General features: G+C 39.4%; 1 protein-coding gene across 5 annotated transcripts in view; it reads left to right on the top strand.

Annotated features, from left to right (window-relative positions):
• gphnb (gephyrin b) overlaps positions 1-18,270 on the top strand; it is a 202,170-nt gene that overhangs the window by 142,338 nt on the left and 41,562 nt on the right. For 3 of the 5 annotated variants that reach the window (XM_041804498.1, XM_041804495.1, XM_041804494.1), the window contains exon 9: positions 15,784-15,825. The exons of the other annotated variants lie outside the window; for them this stretch is intronic. In XM_041804498.1, the coding sequence (XP_041660432.1) occupies positions 15,784-15,825 (42 nt within the window). The remainder of the gene's footprint in view (positions 1-15,783; positions 15,826-18,270) is intronic. 5 annotated transcript variants of the gene reach the window in all.

Here is an 18,270-nt window from a genome sequence, read left to right as displayed (position 1 = left end):
GAACTTGCCAAGTCCGAACTTCTAGAGAATGCAAGTTCGAACTTGTGAACTTTGAATTGAGAAACGGCTTAGCTGTCATGCTATGACGGGAGTCACTTCGAGCTTGAGGAGAGGAAAAGAATATGCTGCATTTTGCACACACTTAAAGAGCACATTTTCAGTATATAATAACATACGACAGCAAATACTAACAATAGATACAAGCTGGAATAGCACCGTTACAACCCACTTCAGTGAGGCAAATGCCAGTGACATGTAACTTAAACGGGCGGCTCAGGAGGGCATATCTGCAAAGGACCTCAAGTAATGTAGCTATACAGTAGCAATGTGTTGATAAGTAAGCTCTTGAGTTTGACTTGTGCATATTTTGTTACTTTTTCCTGGCTAAGTCTTCCTGGAATCAGTAGCATACATGTTTTTGCTAGCTAACATTAACCAAGAGACCCTGAGATGACATTACAGTACAAAAATGCATTTTACCACTTTTTTGTCACATGAAATTGTGATAAGTAAGCCCTTGATTTGGTCTTGTGCAGATTGTTACTTTTTTTGTTTGTTTGTTTTAAACAAAGACTTCCTGAAATCAGTAGCATACATGTTTTTGCTAGCTAACATTTAACAAGAGACTCTTGGATCAAATTACAGCACATTCATTTGCGTTTTTACACTTTTTATCATAGGAATTGAAGAAAGGGGTGGAATGTCTTTTTAAGTATGCTCTAAAAGCAGTTTTGTACCAATTTTGTCATTTTTATTTTGACTTAGACTTCCCAGAATACATAGTCTACGCTAGCTTACACTTTGCAAGAGACTTTGGTAACACAGTACTTTACATTAATTTGAACTTTTATACTTTTGTTTTAAAAATTCAACCAAAAGGTACAAATGTAATTAGTGAGCTCTAGAATAAGTCTTGTACAGAATGTGTCACTTGTGTCTTTGACTAAGACTTCCTGGAGTCAGTTAGCTTTCTTGCTAGCAGCCACAGCGGGACTCAGGGTACATGATACAGTTCATTTCTTTGCATTTTTACACTTTCTCTGTTGTATGTATTTAACAAAAAAAAATTTAAATGTGTTAATAGAAGAAGACATCTTGTACATTATTTGTGACTTTTGTACTGTTATTATCCATAAGTTCTCATAATCTGTTCGTTTGTTGCTAACAGGAAAATGGCGCAACACATCACTTGCCATTCTACACTTTCTGTTGTACAAATTGTACACAAAGGTAAAATGTGTTAATACAGAGCTTCACTAGTGGTAATATTCAGATTGTGTTACTTTTGGATGAGCTAGGAAAGCTGTTTCCTTCTTGTTATTTTTGTAGCTAGGCTAAGTTAAGATTTATTCTTTTAGCATTAAGAAATGGGAGTGTTTTCAGCCTTTCTATCTAAACCTCAGCATTAAAAAATGCCAAAAATATAAAATGTTGAAAAAGAAACATTCTGCACTGCCTGTGGTCAGTACACACAGGTCCCCATCTTTGCCTGCCACTTGGCTTTCTGGGAAACGTTGGATTGCTCCCCCAGTGTGGGAATTGAGTCTTTGCCCCAAGTAAGGGAAGCACCTCAGGGTCATGGGGGTATAATAGACTGTCAGACTGACAGACAGATTAGTATTATACCAGACAATTGTGGTGAAAAGAGAGCTGAGCCGGCAGGCACAGCTTCATTGCAGCCATCACCTTAGGTCGTGAGCTTTGGTTAATAACCAAATTGTGGTTACAAGTAAATGAAATAAATGTTTTCTAGAGGGTGGTTGGGATAAACCTCAGAGATGGGGCAAAGAGCTTGAACACTGAGAGGAAACTCAAAGTGGAGCTGTTGCTTCTTTGAATGGAAGTATCTCTTACAAAAGAAGTGCTGTAATTAGCCTGTAAGATGTATTTCCAGTTTTATATATTTTTTTAGATCAGCTTTATTCATAAACAAAGTCTGGCAGCTACAGTACATTCATTAAATAACCATATTACAAACATTACAGACTAAGCAACATTTAATAAGTAAAATAGAGAAAAAGATCTAACTCTGGGGTAAATTATGTAGAGACCTGTTATAGAAGTAGATACATGAACAGTTGCTTACTTAAGCTTCATTAGCTTTAGCTAAAGCTAACATAGCTACTCTAGCTACATTACTAATGTTACTTCAAGCTAGTAACCTTGCAAAGCAGATGGATATGCCCGTTTCCTTGTTTTTCACTGGCGAATCCATCTTGCAAAGCTCCCATCTGAACCATTTGGGCCCAGTTAGAAAGTGACAGGACCAATCAGTGACGAGGGGCAGTACTTTCAGGCGCAGCAGAGTCATGACGTAAACAAGCAGCAGCAAGAGCTGGTGCAGTTATGGAGGAAGAGATTAGTGTGGATGCTGCTGAAGTGCCGGTTTTATCAGAACTTGATGACATGTCTTCATGAAAAGAAGAACGAAGAACAGCAGTGAGTTGTTTTCTTTTCAAAAACAACAAAAGTCGAGTACTTGCATGTCTATAGTCGCCATGTTTTGCGTTATTCCTCACTAGCTGCGCACACAGAGCTCGATAGCGGCTACGTCACGTGTTTTGTTGCTCTTATTGGCCTGTAGAGATATAACAGACAGAACGTTCATCCAATCACACTCCAAGTGTTTTTTTCAAATCCTCTGCCTTTCTTAGATGTTTTCTATTGAAGCTTTCCCAGATGGATGTGTGAAACACAGATGGATGTGTGAAACACATGCATCTGGCGTGTCAGGTTAACAAGCCAGTGTAGCTTTAGTAAAGTCAACTTTAGCAAGCATAGCTAAAGTTAACTGTGCTATGTACATAACCTGTCTGCATGGCTTACATAGCTACTTTTTGAGCTTAGCTTTAGCTCCATTCACTACGTAGTTCTCTTATCTACATTGCTCTGTTATCTACTCAGCTATTGGAGCTACGTAAGCAGCTTAAGCTATGCTTGCTGCGTTAGAGCGTTTTCATGGAGGAGGACCATTTATTCCTGTAAGCAGACTTTTTACCCCACTTTATTAAACACTTGGAACAGGGTTTTGCAGGTCAGGTTTTTGACTTTTAACTTTTGGAGTCAAAACTGTTACCTTAATCAAAACCTTGATTAAATTTAGAAAGTTTAAGCGTGTATTTATAAACGGCGCTTCAGATAAACGGTCTGTTAAAGGGCCCATCAGAGAAGAACAGTCTGTTGCCAGGCTGTCTTGGCCAGGGGAGGGGGTTTGGGCATCTGATCAGCATTCAACTTGTTGCCTCCCTGAGATCTGAGACACCCAGGCAAACTCAGAACTTTTTGGAGGGATTATATCTCCCATCTGGCAAGGGAATGCCCCTTTATCCCCCAGCAGGAGCTGAAAACCATGCAAGGAAGAGAGATGTCTGGGTTTATTTGCTTTACATGCTACAACTGGATTACCACCCCTGGTTATTGAAAAAAGAAAGATAGACTGTTGAAAAATTGTTTTTAGCTGTTTTAATGAGTTTGTTCCAGGAGTTTTCTTAGAGGAAATCTAAAGATGCGTATGGAGTTGCACCAGAATTAAATGTTTATTTTCAGAAAAAAAACCATAAGATAAAGTGACAGACACCGTAGACCTAATGTAATAACTTTACCATCTGATATTTCTATTGTAAGAAAATAAGACCTGGGATTTTTTTGAGTGTGGTACACTTTTGGAAAATTTGATAAGTCCAACTATTATGCAACCTAAAGAAAAATAGCGGAGTGTCATGCTAAAGCATCTTATATCTGTTTACAAGAGAAAAGCTTGTAATGACTCTTTGTAAAGGATATTTTATCATTAAAGTGACTGAGAAGAATACTTCTACCCTGTTAAATGTCAGGTGCAGAGTGGGATGGCTGAGATAGCTTGGTCTTGTAGAAAGCGTGGTGTATTATAATATGTGTGATGTATTGTTGCAGAGAGCAGATGACAGGAGGTACGGCCAGAAGGAAAGTGCTCTTTTGTCCCTGATTAATGTACGCACATTCTGCCTTTTTTGGCACATTGCACTCATGGACCATTTGGGTCAAATTGCTTTAGGCATGAAGTCAAAATCACTTCAGCTGAGCCCATTGTGCTTGTTCATGTGTGTGTGAAGCATGTGGTGGGATTTTTTTTATTTTTAGATGTTTAAAAGATTAATTTACATAGCTACAAGTGAAGAATGATATCACTGTCAAAGAGTGTTAAAGCAGGTCTTTAGCTTGACACGTATTAAGATCATGCATCTGTATGTGCAGTGTTTGCATGCATGCGATCTTATATTTGTTTAGAGTTACTCTCGCCCACTGACTCTGAGAGTTTGCCTCGAGGGTGACCGAGAAAGAATAGAAAGAGTACAAGAGAGCTTTAAAGAGCAAGACAGAAAGAGAGAGAGAGACAGAGGGGGAGAAGACCGGCAGAAAATGAAAGGCAGCGAGAGGAATGGATGGAGGAGGCCGTCTGACCAGCTGTACAGCGGGTCAGTGCGAGGAGTGTGTTGTGGAGGGGCGGGGGCTCTTGGTGAGGAGCATAATACAGGCTTGTCAAGTCAGCTGTGATAGCTCTCACTCTCTGCCATGCTGGCAGCTCATTCAATAGCTCATTAATTTCTGGTAAGTGTAGACATGATGGGGGGCCACAGGAGGGCTGTGATGAATGACGATACAACACGAAGCACATGCCACTGGTCAGCTGTGGTTACTGGTCGTTTGGCTTCTACAGCGTTGCTTCTTTCCCAGTCTTTCTTTACTCTGAGTGGAGTCACGGGGCAATTTTTTTTTTCAGCAACTTGCTTTTGAAAATGTAAGCAGAAATTTTGAATAAATTGAAGGCACTGGTAGGGATCAAGTGCAGTTTCAGAAATAAAGACTGTTATCTGAAAGATTTTCTTATGCAGAGAGTGTGTGGCATGATTATTTTGTACATCAAGATCATTCACTGTTTAAAGCATGGTTGTAGTCTCAGTGACGTCACCTATTTGTATCTGAAAAGGCTTAATGAAGCACAATGATGGCGGTTGAAAAACTTTTTAATCCTGATTGCTGTTAAATTTAGTCAATTAACAAAAAGCTGAGGCAAGCCAATTATGTACCCGCCTGTCAATTAACTCAATTTCCACTCCTCTATTTATGCAAATTTGTGCTAAAGTCTTACCCTTGTAATTGTCAGAATGAATGAGCTATAAATAAAAAAAATCATCCACTAAGAAGTTTTTTATGACAGCAACCTGCAGTGTTTTTTCTGTTTTAAAGATCACATATTATGCAAAATACACTTTTCATGCTTTTCTAGGGGATTGTGGTCGCTGGCCCGTCCACAATCCCCCAAGAATCAGAACCCCCCCACACACACCTTTCAGAAAATGTGTGCTGAAACAAGCCGTTCACAGATTTTACCCTCAACAAACTTCACAGTCATGTTTTGGGGACCTCTGAGACCAATATAAACAAAGGGACCCGCTGCGGTAGCAAAGAATGGCGGCTGTGTGACAGTTTTTCTCTGAATGTGATCGTTAAAACGCCTTCCAGGCCAGCGCTGTCATACAAGACAAGAAGTGACACAGTCCATCAAAAGTTACATAACTTTTTTTCTCATGAAGCTAGCTGTTGTGTTTTTCCAGTGACGCTATTGATGCCTTTGAATCTCATGCGGCAGCATTTTCAGCCGACCTGGAACTCGTGTGACTTTTGGGGACTTTAATGATTAAATCCACACCAGTAAACCCAATATCGAATGTCTTTTTATCCGTTTTAATCGAATTAGGATCATTTATTTCTGCTAGCTCGATTGCTAAGCACCATATTGTTTCTCTCTGAGTGTCTGTCAGCCAATAGCAGGCTGTTCTGTAATCACGTGATGCAGCACAAAATAGCAGAAAGAAGAGATAGAGTTCAATGCACTTCATCATTTACACTACTGTATACATTAAGTACATATCTGTATACAACTATTGTTAATATGCGAGTTGTAAGTTTTACATTGTTTTTGGAAAAGTGCAATAAAGAGAGTGATAGAGTCTGTGATGCAGCCCCCTGGATTATTGTTATTTTAATATTTAGCAGCAAATTCAATAATCAGCAGGGTCACAGAGATGCTAAACATTTACAATTCTATTTGTTGAGTTATGTTCTGAGTCAAATATAGGTCTAAAATAATTTGCTAGTCTGAACAGGTAGTTCAGAAAGTTCAGACTGGTATCGGATCAGTGCTCAGTATCGGCCGATACCCAACACCTTGGTATCAGAATCGTATCAGAAAGGAAAAAATGGTATCGGAACATCCCTAATCAAAATCACAATTAGTTAAAATTTTTACCTCAATTACGATAAATGAATGATCATCCCAACCCTCATTCCCAACTCGGTTTGTGTGGTAACTTTTTGTATAGTTCTTTAACAAGTAATTCAAAGGAGCATGCACTGATTAACAATTTATGGTTATCAATTGAAAAAATTGAAAGCAAAACACATGAGCTGAAATGAAAAATTTTATGAAACAACTCAAATTTTCCCAGAAAAGTAGAAAAAAAAAAAAAAATTTAAATACTGTAAAAAGTAGGGGTGTCAACTACTATAACTTAGCAGCTTACAACAGCCATATACCATCCTCCAGCGACAACAACGAAGCATCCAAACACATAACAAAAGTGCTCACTTAACTGGACACTGCGTTAAAACTCTACATTTCAAATGAAAAATGAGTCTTACCATCAGTTGCTAATATTAGTCCTCATGATGACAACTGAAACCTCTGCTAAAGCTGTAAATCCGACCATCCTGGTTTATTTGGACTAGTCCCAAAAAGACAAACGCTCTACAGCAGATAGTCCGGTCCAGTCCTCCTCTCATTAACGACTTATCCAAGACTGCTTCTGCTAATCAGCCAGCGTAGGCCTCTCTCTCTCTGCTGCTGCATCGGTGTTTGTGGTGCTCAGCCATAGTTCCCTTTCGTTTCAACCTCTTCATTACTCGCAGCGATGGCACAAAAGCCCTCCATACCGCTGATGATATTAAGCCTTTGGTTAACCAGGAAAACCTCACTTACTTACATACTAACCTCACTGCTTTACAAGAAAGCTCTGGTCAAACTTTCCCACTTTCCCTGCAGAGTCCCCAGCAATACTGAGCTTGCACAGAGGGATAGACTTGCTTTGATGCTGTTGTGCATACATAATTAGCCATGTGCTTGCCGTCTGAGGTGATAAACAACCCCAGCAACACAGGACAGTGGGTGGAGTCTTATTCGACTATGAGGTTAATAGAAGAATCAGACTCCTCCAAATCAAATTGTCGAATCGCCGACTATTCCAGGTCACCCCTAGAAAAAAGTAAAAAATAACCTCAATTAGATGCTTGCATCTTTTGTAAAAAAAACCCAAAACATTACCATGTCAAATTAGAAAAAATACATCTCATGCAAACCTATAATTTTAAGTGAAAAAGTGGATTTGATTTTTTTTTTTTTAATCTGCCAACACTATCATATGGTTTTGTATCATAAGTCACTCTTAAATCTATGAAATACTTTAACATGGCATGCTTTGCATTTTCCATTATTCTTGGTGTTTCTTGTTTTTTTTTTTAATCAGAATATTTTGGGGTCATTTTATGCCTCTATTCAGGATGATGTGGATAGAGCTGGAAACGGGGATGAGGGGTTGAGGAGAGACATGCGAGAAAGGAGCCACAGACCGGACTCCAACCCGGGCTGCCTGCATGCACAGTGCGCACTTCATCCACTAGGCCATCTGCACCCCATTCTCGCTGATTCTTTGACCATATACAGACTGACGGGGATCTAGCTCCACCCTTCAGGGTTGGATAGATACAACAGAGATGTCAGGGTTGGCTTTCTTAGCCTGCAGCCACCACAAGCTGGCCCCAGATAAGTGGAAGAAGACAGACTGATGGACAGAACAGATCAGCTATTATGGTACCTTTACTAACTTTTGATAGTGGAATTGGAAATTATTGTGTACCATACCAAACCAAACTGAATCAGAAAAGTAGAAAGACAGCTTTGGAGAACTTCAATTTTTATTTTATTTTTTGTAATTGTGCCTTTTTTTCTGAACAGAGGTTGCTGTTTGGCTAGGGCATGTAAGTTAACTGGCAGCAGTAAAGAGCACAATGATAAACCCTGGTTTACCTCTTGTGATTTTTGTTCTTATTCACTTTTGGGGAGAATTCATTCTTTTGGCCGAGCTTATTTAAACACAAAGTTCTTTTTGCAGAGTTTTTACAAAAAAAAGCTTTAGCAAAGAAAAAAATGTGCACTTGGGCGGCTCCACAACATAAAAAATCTCTATATTTGACTTAAATTAAGACTGTAATGAGTTGTAGTTGATCGCATGAATTGCCAGCAAACTTTCATCTTCCCATTAACTTGCAGAGGCCATCATACTCTGAGATATTGATTACTGTGTGTTCAGAATTCATCTTAATGATACCCTGTGGAGTCTTTGAGCAACAGTGATGTGATACACATTTTAAAGAGAGTTTGTCTCTGTTTGTTTGAGCTACAGTTTTTACACTTGCAGTGACGAAAGGCAGTGAAGAAGGAACGCTAGTAACTTCAGTTGTGAACAACAGTTTCAGAATTCTTCATGTGAAAATAATTGGGTTTTTTTCCTCCAGATTTTGCATTTAAGCTTTTCATTTCTGTACATAGTTTAGGTTTGCATGTAAGAGATGTGGCCCGTTTAGAATATATTTGGATATGTGAAGAATTTGATGTAGGTACCATCTCGTCTTGTAAGTTAATCAGGACACTATGGAAAAAGCATGTAGAGATGGGTATGAATTTACTAAAAAATAACTGGCACAAGGTTTTATAAGTGAAGTAGATAGTTTCAGAAAGTTTGTAATTTGGAGACTGCTTAGAAATAATTCCATGTGTGATGACTGTAAACTAAAAGAGCTTTAGCACAGGTGAGAACAAATGGGTTCACTGGATGTTGGTGAACTGAGCTTTCTCCTAACAGCCACCTTGCTGCTTCAGCATTTAGGAGATCCTTTTGTAGTTAACTCCTGGTTTTCAATTTGTAGCCTCCTGCGGTTTCCTGCCAGTGTCCATTATCTGAGCCGTGAGTCTGATGAGGGCAACTACTGTGAATCTTCAGTGTTTCAATTAGTGAGGGATTGGACGCTCATCTCCTCGACAGCCCCACTTTAAAAAGCCAATTTATTATTTAATCTAAAATAAAACTGATTCATGAGAACAGGTTGGGAATATCTAATGCTTTTAGTTACTATTCACAGCAAGCTTGGCTCTCCTGCAAGCCATTATCTTGCTGGGAAAACATTTCATATTTTGAAATGGATTTCCCAGTGTTATTACGTCAGTTTTAGAGCTGGGAGCATTCTTGGACCAGCAGAAAAAAAACCTCTGCAAACACAGATGGCCATGTTTGTGTTGTTGTTTTTGATGTTTTGACAAAATACCACATGACTGAATTTCTGTACAGCTGCTGTCTTTGACTCTCCTGCCAGTAAATGAGCAGCATGGCGCCTGTGCAAGAATCCAGATCCTAATCATTTCTTCCCTGTCCACTGCAGTTTAGAGAAATCTGTGAACATCTTATACAAAGAGGCAGAAACATAACCTCCTTCCAACCTCATTAGTGTGGGTAATAAAAGTCTCCATGTAGTGAGCTATTACAAGTGCCTTACTGCAGCATGAATAGAAATACACCAATCACAGCTTACCCAGTAGAGCGATAATAGGTGATACTTTTGGGTACTAGAAATAAATTACATTGCAGTGTCCTGGCTCATTTTATTTCCCATCTGATCTCTGGTTTACAGGTTGTCTTGGATCATTGCTGTGTGAAACATCAGGGAAGTATTAAACCTGATCCATTCCAGATCAATGGTTGTTACTTCATTGATTGCAGAGCAGTTGTCAAGGGATAAGTAGCATTTTTCATCAATTGATCTGGATTTGTGGAGCCTTTAAAGCCACTGATCATCAAATTTAATCTGGTTTTAATCCAGAAAACACAGGAGCAAACGGAGCACTGTAAATTTGTTGGGCTACTACCTTAATCATGACCACATAATGAGAAAGTCTTTATCCAAATACAAGCATGGATTTGCATTTTCAAGGCAACGGTAGCATTTTAGCTTTAATGTAATTTGTTTTCTTAAAATGTCTAGATATGTGTGTTTTAATGATATTTTATGATTTAAAGGTCACATATTATGCAAAATACACCTACTCAGGCTTTGCTAGCAAAAAAAAAAATGTGCCCCTGGTCTGTCCACTATCCCCCCAAGAATCTGAAAAATCCATTCCCTACCCCTCGTCTCTTTTTCCACCCTTCAGAAAATGTGCGCTGAAACAAACCGTTCACAGATTTTATGCTAATGATGTCGTGGGGAGTTAGCACCGCCTCCAGGTTGGGTTGGCCCTTCCTGCTTGGACAAAAATTCCACCCTCCTCTCCTGAGCAGGAGAGCCTCATCCATTAAGCCACATCCATTTCGTGAAAGGGGTGGAGTTGGGGGCGGGGTCAGACAGCTCATTAACATTTAAAGCCACAGAAACAGAAACAGTTCGTTCTGAGCAGGGCCGAAAGAGAGAATTTTTTTAGACATGCAAAAATCCAATACTGGAGTGTTTTTTTTTTCAGAAATGAACTCCACAGGAATGTTTTGGGGACCTCTGACACCAATATAAACTTGTCTTAAAAAGGGGTAAAACATGTAACCTTTAATTTTCTTCAATACTCAGTTCAGAAAACAAGACACTAAAGAAAGGTCTGGTGGTTTTGACAATAAATACACAAGGCTTAGGTTAATTATTACATTTTGTAACTTCCGGCTAGTCACTGGTTGCCCATTGGTTGCTGTTTTTTTTTGTAAAGTGGTACATGTGCATTACATGCTACATGTATTTTTAACAGTACAGCCAAAGTCATCTGCATTCTTGAGGGCAATAAAATGCAGCAAATAACCTGCTGACAGCTCCACAGTGCAAAAAATAAATAGCTTAAACATTTAGATTGATTCTCCTTCTTACTCAGCCAGTTTGCAGGATGGCTCCCTGAGATACTCCTGACAAAGTGCTTTAAGTAACAGCAACAACAAAAAGACAGATTCTTGAATGCAAAATTTAGCTATAGTTCAGAGCTTAAATATGATTTTAAATTTTTGAGACTTAAGATGAACAAAAGAAATCAAACTTCACCAGAAGTAGTTCTCCTGATTCTGCTTTAAACAGCACAGACTAACTAAGCAACCCAGTTTAATGGGCATTTCACTGTAAAGAGCTCTGTAACAATCCAGTGGCAAACCACATCTCCAGTGCTGAGACGGGACACCTGCAGAGTGTGTGCAATGCATGGGAGACTTGGCACACAGAGGTCCGTCATTGCTTTTCCCATGTTTCATGCACTGTCACAAAGCACAACATGCACGTTCTTTATCTCTATTTTCCATATCCGAAACACGTTGTCAAAAGCGGCTGCAGCTGCGGCTACTGAGTGAGCACTCCTGTGAGTGTAGGGCAGACTCCTGTGAGTGTAGGGCAGGCAAGAGTGAAATCCTCACCTATCCACTGAGGCACTGAGGCTCAACATGCTAACAGGGCTGACACTTGATGTCCATATATTCGTGGTGAAGCTAATATGTTTAGCTTTAACGAGGAGCTTCTCTACATGACTGGAAACTAAGTTTGGCAGTTCAGGTAAGGCTATAAGCACCTGCTAGGTATAACATAGCGGGGCTTTAAATGCATCATTAGCCCGTGGAAGCCCATATATTCTACCACGCTGAAAGGCTGATTATCCAGAACTATATATTCAATGATTTTCCTGTTCAGCTCCTTACCTTTGGGTGGTCATTGCTGTGTTTTATAGCTTTGTCAAAGGACTTAAGTAGAGGCTGTTTACGAGTTTTCCCTGGAATTAAATTTTTTTATTCTTCATCTTAAGAAAGTCCTTGTAGTCATGAGGGTGATGTTTTTTTAGATGTAAAATAAAGGCATGTTGTCAAGCTCCTCCTCGCTTCACATGTACTTTACAATCGATGCAAACAGCTACTTTGCTGTCTTGTTCCCACACCTCAAACTTCACACGCATAGCCGACATGTTGAGTTTGTTGTTGGCGCACGTCTGGCGTCATCCATGTGCTTAATTGTGACGTCACATTATTAGCCGTACAGATTGGCGTAAATTTTATTATCAGCCAATACCTGTCATTAACTTTTTAAGCTATTATCAGCTGATATGATGTAATGCCGATAATATCGTGCATCCCTACTTGTTTCCTTATGTTACTATATGTTTTCTTATGTTACCTTGCGTATTATTACGTTACCTTACATTACTTTACGATCCACTAAACATAATTATTATGTAACCTCTCATTAGTGAGTTGGGACAGATCTCTAAAAAGAGCAGGAATTCCCATCACTACTATTGATTTTGGATGGACAAAATAGGGCGATGCATTTTATTCTTTCTGTATACTAGAGGAATACTGAAGATCACGTCAGCTGAAGGGTTGGTCTTCATATGTACCTGTACATGTGGTGTCTACACAACCAATCCAGTCTGGATGAAGGCATCCCAGACCACCTCAGCATGCAGTCATCTAGAATTACCATTGGAATACCTTAAACAGATAATGATTCCTGTTATCATGTTGTGTAAATGGGGTATGAATTGCAACTGGAGCGGAGTGTCTTTTCCATAACATATATGAACATTTTAGTCATTATACTGTATTCAGCCAATAGATCATGTCACACTTGTTGTCCAGACTCAGACTTCTGAGTTTACAAGGAGCTCTTACATCCTGGATTAGAATGACTAAGTACACAAGAATAGGGTAGTACTGCTGCATTGCAACCAGTCATTCATATCTCTGTGAAAGGACTCAATGAACAGATACTGTAACCATTATAAGCCTGAGGCAGTAAAAGCTTTGATATTCCTGTTGTAACAGTGGACTTGAGGATTATATTTAAGCTGTCAGGCCTCATGAATATACAAGAACACGCTTGCCAAAGAAAGTGATACACATGTAGGATTAAGCTGCACTTGACAAGATGAAAAAATGTTCAAGTGTGTGATGTTTCCTGTGAGAACTTTTTCCTGTTGTTGTGTTGAAAAGTCCCAATGCAACTCCTACCTGCTGTCCTGACCTGAACTTTCCTGCCAAGTCCTGTCCTGTCCTGATCTGTGATTTTCTGTACCTTCTTGACCATATCTGTCCTGTCCTTTCCTGTCTTGATCACTGTCTTGTTCTGACTTAGCCTCTATTTTTTGGCAAGACCTGTACTGTCCTGTTACTCTCGTCGTGTATGCCCCTGTTTTTCTGTCTTAACCTTAATTTTCCTGTCCAGCCCTTCCTAATTCTCACCTGTCCATTCCTGGAGTTTCCTTTCCTTTCCTATCATGGGCTATACTCTCTACTCTGGACCAGGACTGACCCAGCCTGTCTTGCCCTTTTCTGAAATATACTCTCCTGACCTGGGATCTCATTAATAAAACAGTGTTCAAAACTATAATAAAGTTTGCATATGCCAAAATCTTGAAGGTTGAAAACCACAGCATTGCATATGAAGCCAAACATGCTTTTTAGAAAACATCAACCCTTTAACTTCCTAATGTACTCACCCACAGTAGGAGCCAAAACATTACCAAATAATGTTGGAGTGAACAGCAAATCAGCTTCAAAGGAGACGCCAGTGGACGAGGGCAGAGGAAACTGCTGCACACCTGGGATATGGTGCTGGTGGAGTATGTGGAATTTGCAGGTTAAACACCAAAACAACTTCCATTGGTGCATACCAGGGTGGAAATTAGCACCCGCCACCAGCCAAATGCGGGTGTTTTTTAGCAGTGTCTGGTGAATTTGTTCAACCTACCAGCCACTAGGGTAGCCAAATAAAAGCAACAACATAACTTGAGTCCTGTTTTGCTTGTTTCTACCAACTTTATGACCAGAACCGAGCAGAGCTAATCACTAAATGACCAAAAGACCCCGCCTTCTCCATTAATGGTCGGCTGTGTGCTGGAATGTTTTGACTCAGGCCCCATCCACACGGAGACGAATTCAGGAGTATACGCAAGAGTTTTTTGTTGTATCAGCGTTTCATCCACACGGAAACGGCGTTTTGGGTGACTGTAAACGTTAATTTTTGAAAACGGGTCCCAGAGTGCAAAAATCCATGAATGACTACCGTTTCGTCTCCGTGTGGATGGCCAGCCCCATCTTTCTTGAAACGATTACGTCACACATAGCGTAGCTCTCTTAAGACGCCTGCGCAGGTCTGGACAAAACAACAATCGTTGATTACAGGGTTGTGTTCGTAATGCAGAAGCTACTGATCTTGTTATGCTTTTACAGAAAAATCTGATGCTCCTTTACCGCCACCGTGAAACACAAACACCACATATTCTTAAATCTAACACGGAGAACAACCAGTAGGGCAACTAGAAGGAAGTTTGTGTTAGTTTTCTGTGATCTTCTTACAGCGTTTTCAGTTGTTTTTTAGTGGTTCTGTGCTTACGCAGTTATTTCCTGAAACGACCTCGTCTTTACGAAAAACTTTTTCAAAACGAAACAGCAATTTTTGTCTCCGTGTGGACAGGGCCTCAGTATTTTTTGCGTAGTACTGCAACTGGTCTACCTGTTCAAGGTGTCTTTAAGCTGATATTTTGCTCGTCCAGGATAGTTAATTAAGGCCAGAACTGAGAGATTGCTGGAATCGTGCAGAAAATTTTAAAATCTTTTTAGTCTGACAGTCATAATGCAAGAAAATGCTGCATGAATTTACAGTGCCCCCATATGTCACCCGGGCTGCCTGCATACATGGGGTGCAACCTAAGTGCTAGGCCATCTGCAACGCCAAATCCCTGTATTTAGTGTATTTTTTGATGTAATGAGGGCAAAGAGTTGCTAAAAGCCCACAGTGAAATAGTGCAATAGTGTAAAGCTTGTTGCACCCTCAAATTCAGCTTCATGCCACTATGGATTAATTGCTTTGCAATAATTTTATTGTATTCAATATGCATTTTCATATGTTTATCTATCTTGGGTTTCTAGCTATGTGCTACCTGGAAAGTCAAAGCAGCTGCTTGAATAACTCAGAGAGCATCTTTTGAGCAAAGCCTTTTCTGCCAAGTAAAACTGTATATCCATTTTGCAATTAAATGGTTGAATGTATGTCGAGAGTGTCCCTGACTAAAACACAGTTAATAGCCCGGGGTTGTGTAGGGCCTGACTGGACTTTTTGGGTTGAGCAAATTCTATCAGCAGGTTTTGTTTTTTTATAGCTTGGTATAAGCTGTAGAACCAGTTTCAGGTCCTGATTTATAAATGAGATCCCTTACCTGTACTTTCATGACCTGACCTTTTCATTGTCCTGTCCTGTCCTTTTTAGAACTGTACTTTCCTGTCCTTCCCTGTCTTCTATTTCTTGTCCTGTGAGATCCTGTCCTGACCTGAACTCATCTGTCCAGACCTGACCTGTTATGTCCTCGTACTTTCCTGTCCTATCCCAACCAGTAATGTCCTGTACTGAACTTCTCTGCCTGTCCTGTTCTTCTCTGTCCTCTCTCTCTTGTCCTGTCCTTACTGTCCCGTCAGTCATGCCCTTGGCTGCCTTGGCCCATCCGAGACAGTCACACAGAGAGCTGCCACGCAGATGTCCTCCTGAAAGCCAGAGGGCGCTGTCTGCTTGAAGCGTCAGTCTCTGTGTGCCTCTGTCCCCCCGCTCAACCCGGCTTTGGCTCTGTTAACCCTCTTCTCTTCTCCCCTCCTCTCTCTGTCTCTCTCTTTCTCTCTTTCGCGGCACCAGGCGCGGCTCCCCTCCTGTTCATCCACCCTAAGCATTGCTGAGGTACTCCTGCATGGGTTCTAATGCATCGATTCAGCCGTCATCATGGCATCACTTCCTCCTTCCATCTCCAAACCAAACCTCCTGCCTGCCTCCCTTCCCAAACATCTGATCTGTCCCCTTGTGTGCTTGTGCTGTCCTGCCTGCTGCCTCCCTGCTGTCTCTCTGTGGTTTTCTACCCATAATCCCTTCTGTTCCCCCTCTATTTTCGTGTCGGTGTGGTCTTGTTTTTCTTCTGATTTTGTCTTGTAGTAAAAAAGTCCTGTTGCCCTCATTCTTGTACTTGTACTGTATCTAAACCTTTCCACACTCGCACACCCTCCAAAAATAAACAAACCTCCATCACTTGGCATATTCCTCAAATGTGTTTCAACCTCAGAATTGAAGTTGAAAGATGCTTGAATTATATATTTGAATGAAAGTGATATTGCTTGCACAAACAAAGTGCATTTCTCTCCCTCTGTGTACACACCCCGGTTCCTTTAACGTTCACACAATCACACAGCAGCGTGTAAAAGGGAAAAAGGCTGCATAAATGTGCCGTAAGCCTTTTTGCAGCTCTCCTGTGCTTGTTACTCTGGTCATGGCCCAAAGACTCTGATCTGTAAAGACATGGCCTCAATACAAGGGCATGGAGGAGCGCTGACACTTGTCCAGTGTGATACTAGAATGCATTGATTACCTGTACTTAGTAAAGAAATTTGTAAAAGAGTGTTGAAGTAGAATCAGAAAACATACTGTCTATCTCAAAGGTTATGGGAGGTAATGGCCACTAAAAAGATCCTCATTTTTCCTGTTTTCATCTTCTAACAATCAAAGATGGGGCCCTGTCTACTCCGATGTTGCCAATTAGATGGACATAGAACATTTTTAAGTCGTGATAAGAAACTTAATGTACAATAGAACATCAGAAGCCACTCTAAAAGAGAAAAAAGAGGATCTGTGTATTTTTACGAAAAGTTTAAATTTTTGAGATTATAAAGTTGTTTATTTACAGGAAATCAGACTCAGAATTTCTGAGTTTTTGTAGTCAAATTTAAAACATTGTATACTCACAAATTTACCAGAAACCAAACTAACAACAATGGTTGGATAACCCCAGTTTACAGAAATGTCTCTTCTAAGAGGTGATAAAATTATTCTGGGCTAAAATCACAAGTACAGTACCTTCTTATTCCTTAACCCCAGTAAATGATCAGGCTCTCAAGTACAGGAACTGTGCAAGAAAAAAGCTCCATCCAATATGATTTTCTTCCAAGCAATCGTCTATTTTGACTTTATAATCTCAAAAAGTCATATTTTTGGTTCATGTAATTTTATGGCTGTTAAGGTAAAAAAAATCTCATATATATATGTGTGTGACTTTTCAAACTTGAAAATCTTGAGTTTTTTCTTAAAAATGAACAGCTATTTTTTATTTTCTTATTCTTGTAGAATGGCCCATTTACTGTTGTAATAAAGAGTAGTTCATACATGGACAGTATGTAGGCTTATTATGTTGGGATTTTGTAAATCAAGAAAAAAAAGTTAAAATTTATGTTTAATTTTTTTATTCAGATATGATATGAGACAGCACAAAAAATATGATACCATTGGATATAGTATGAATCAATATGATATGGCACAACAGTAGAGTGGGGTATGGTACCATATGACATGATTCATTATGGTACATTTATGTTACGTTACATTATGTAAAATTTTGTTACATTATATTACGTACATTACATAGGGTTTGTTACATTACATTACGTTACATCATGTTACATTATGTTACATTATTTTACGCTAGATTAAGTTATGTTACATTAAGTTAAGTCAAGATATGTTACATTGTGTTACATTATGTTACATTACATTACGTGACATTAAATTACATTACATTAAGTTACTTTAAATTAGTTATGTTACATTATGTTACGTTTCATTACGTTTACCTTATGTTACTTTAAGTAACATTATGTTATGTCACGTTACATTATGTTACAATACGTTACATTACAAAGAGTTAAGTTATGTTGTGCTATATTATGCTACACTATGCTACACCATGTTATGCTACACTACGTAACCCCACATTACATTTCGCTATGCTACGCTATGTTGTGTGACACAACATTACGTTACACTAGGTTACATTAGACTAGGTTACGTCACACTACATTATGCTACATTATACTATGTTTTACATCACTACATTACATTACACAACATTGCATCTCCCTACATTATGTCACATAACGTTGTGTTGCCATGTGATATGATACAATGTAGTGTAATTTAGTACCAAATGGCACAACACAAGATGATATGATAAGAAATTTTATGCCAAGTTATGATTTGCTAGGATGAGACACCTTATCACTTGATTCTTGATTTTAACAAAATATTATCTGTGATAATATTAATGATATGATACTAATGACTTGATGTGGAGCAATATTATTC

Source organism: Cheilinus undulatus, linkage group 14 (assembly GCF_018320785.1).
Source record: "Cheilinus undulatus linkage group 14, ASM1832078v1, whole genome shotgun sequence".
Classification (NCBI taxonomy): Eukaryota; Metazoa; Chordata; class Actinopteri; order Labriformes; family Labridae; genus Cheilinus; species Cheilinus undulatus.
Note: the sequence above shows the minus strand (reverse complement) of the source record. Positions and strands in the feature narration are given on the sequence as shown.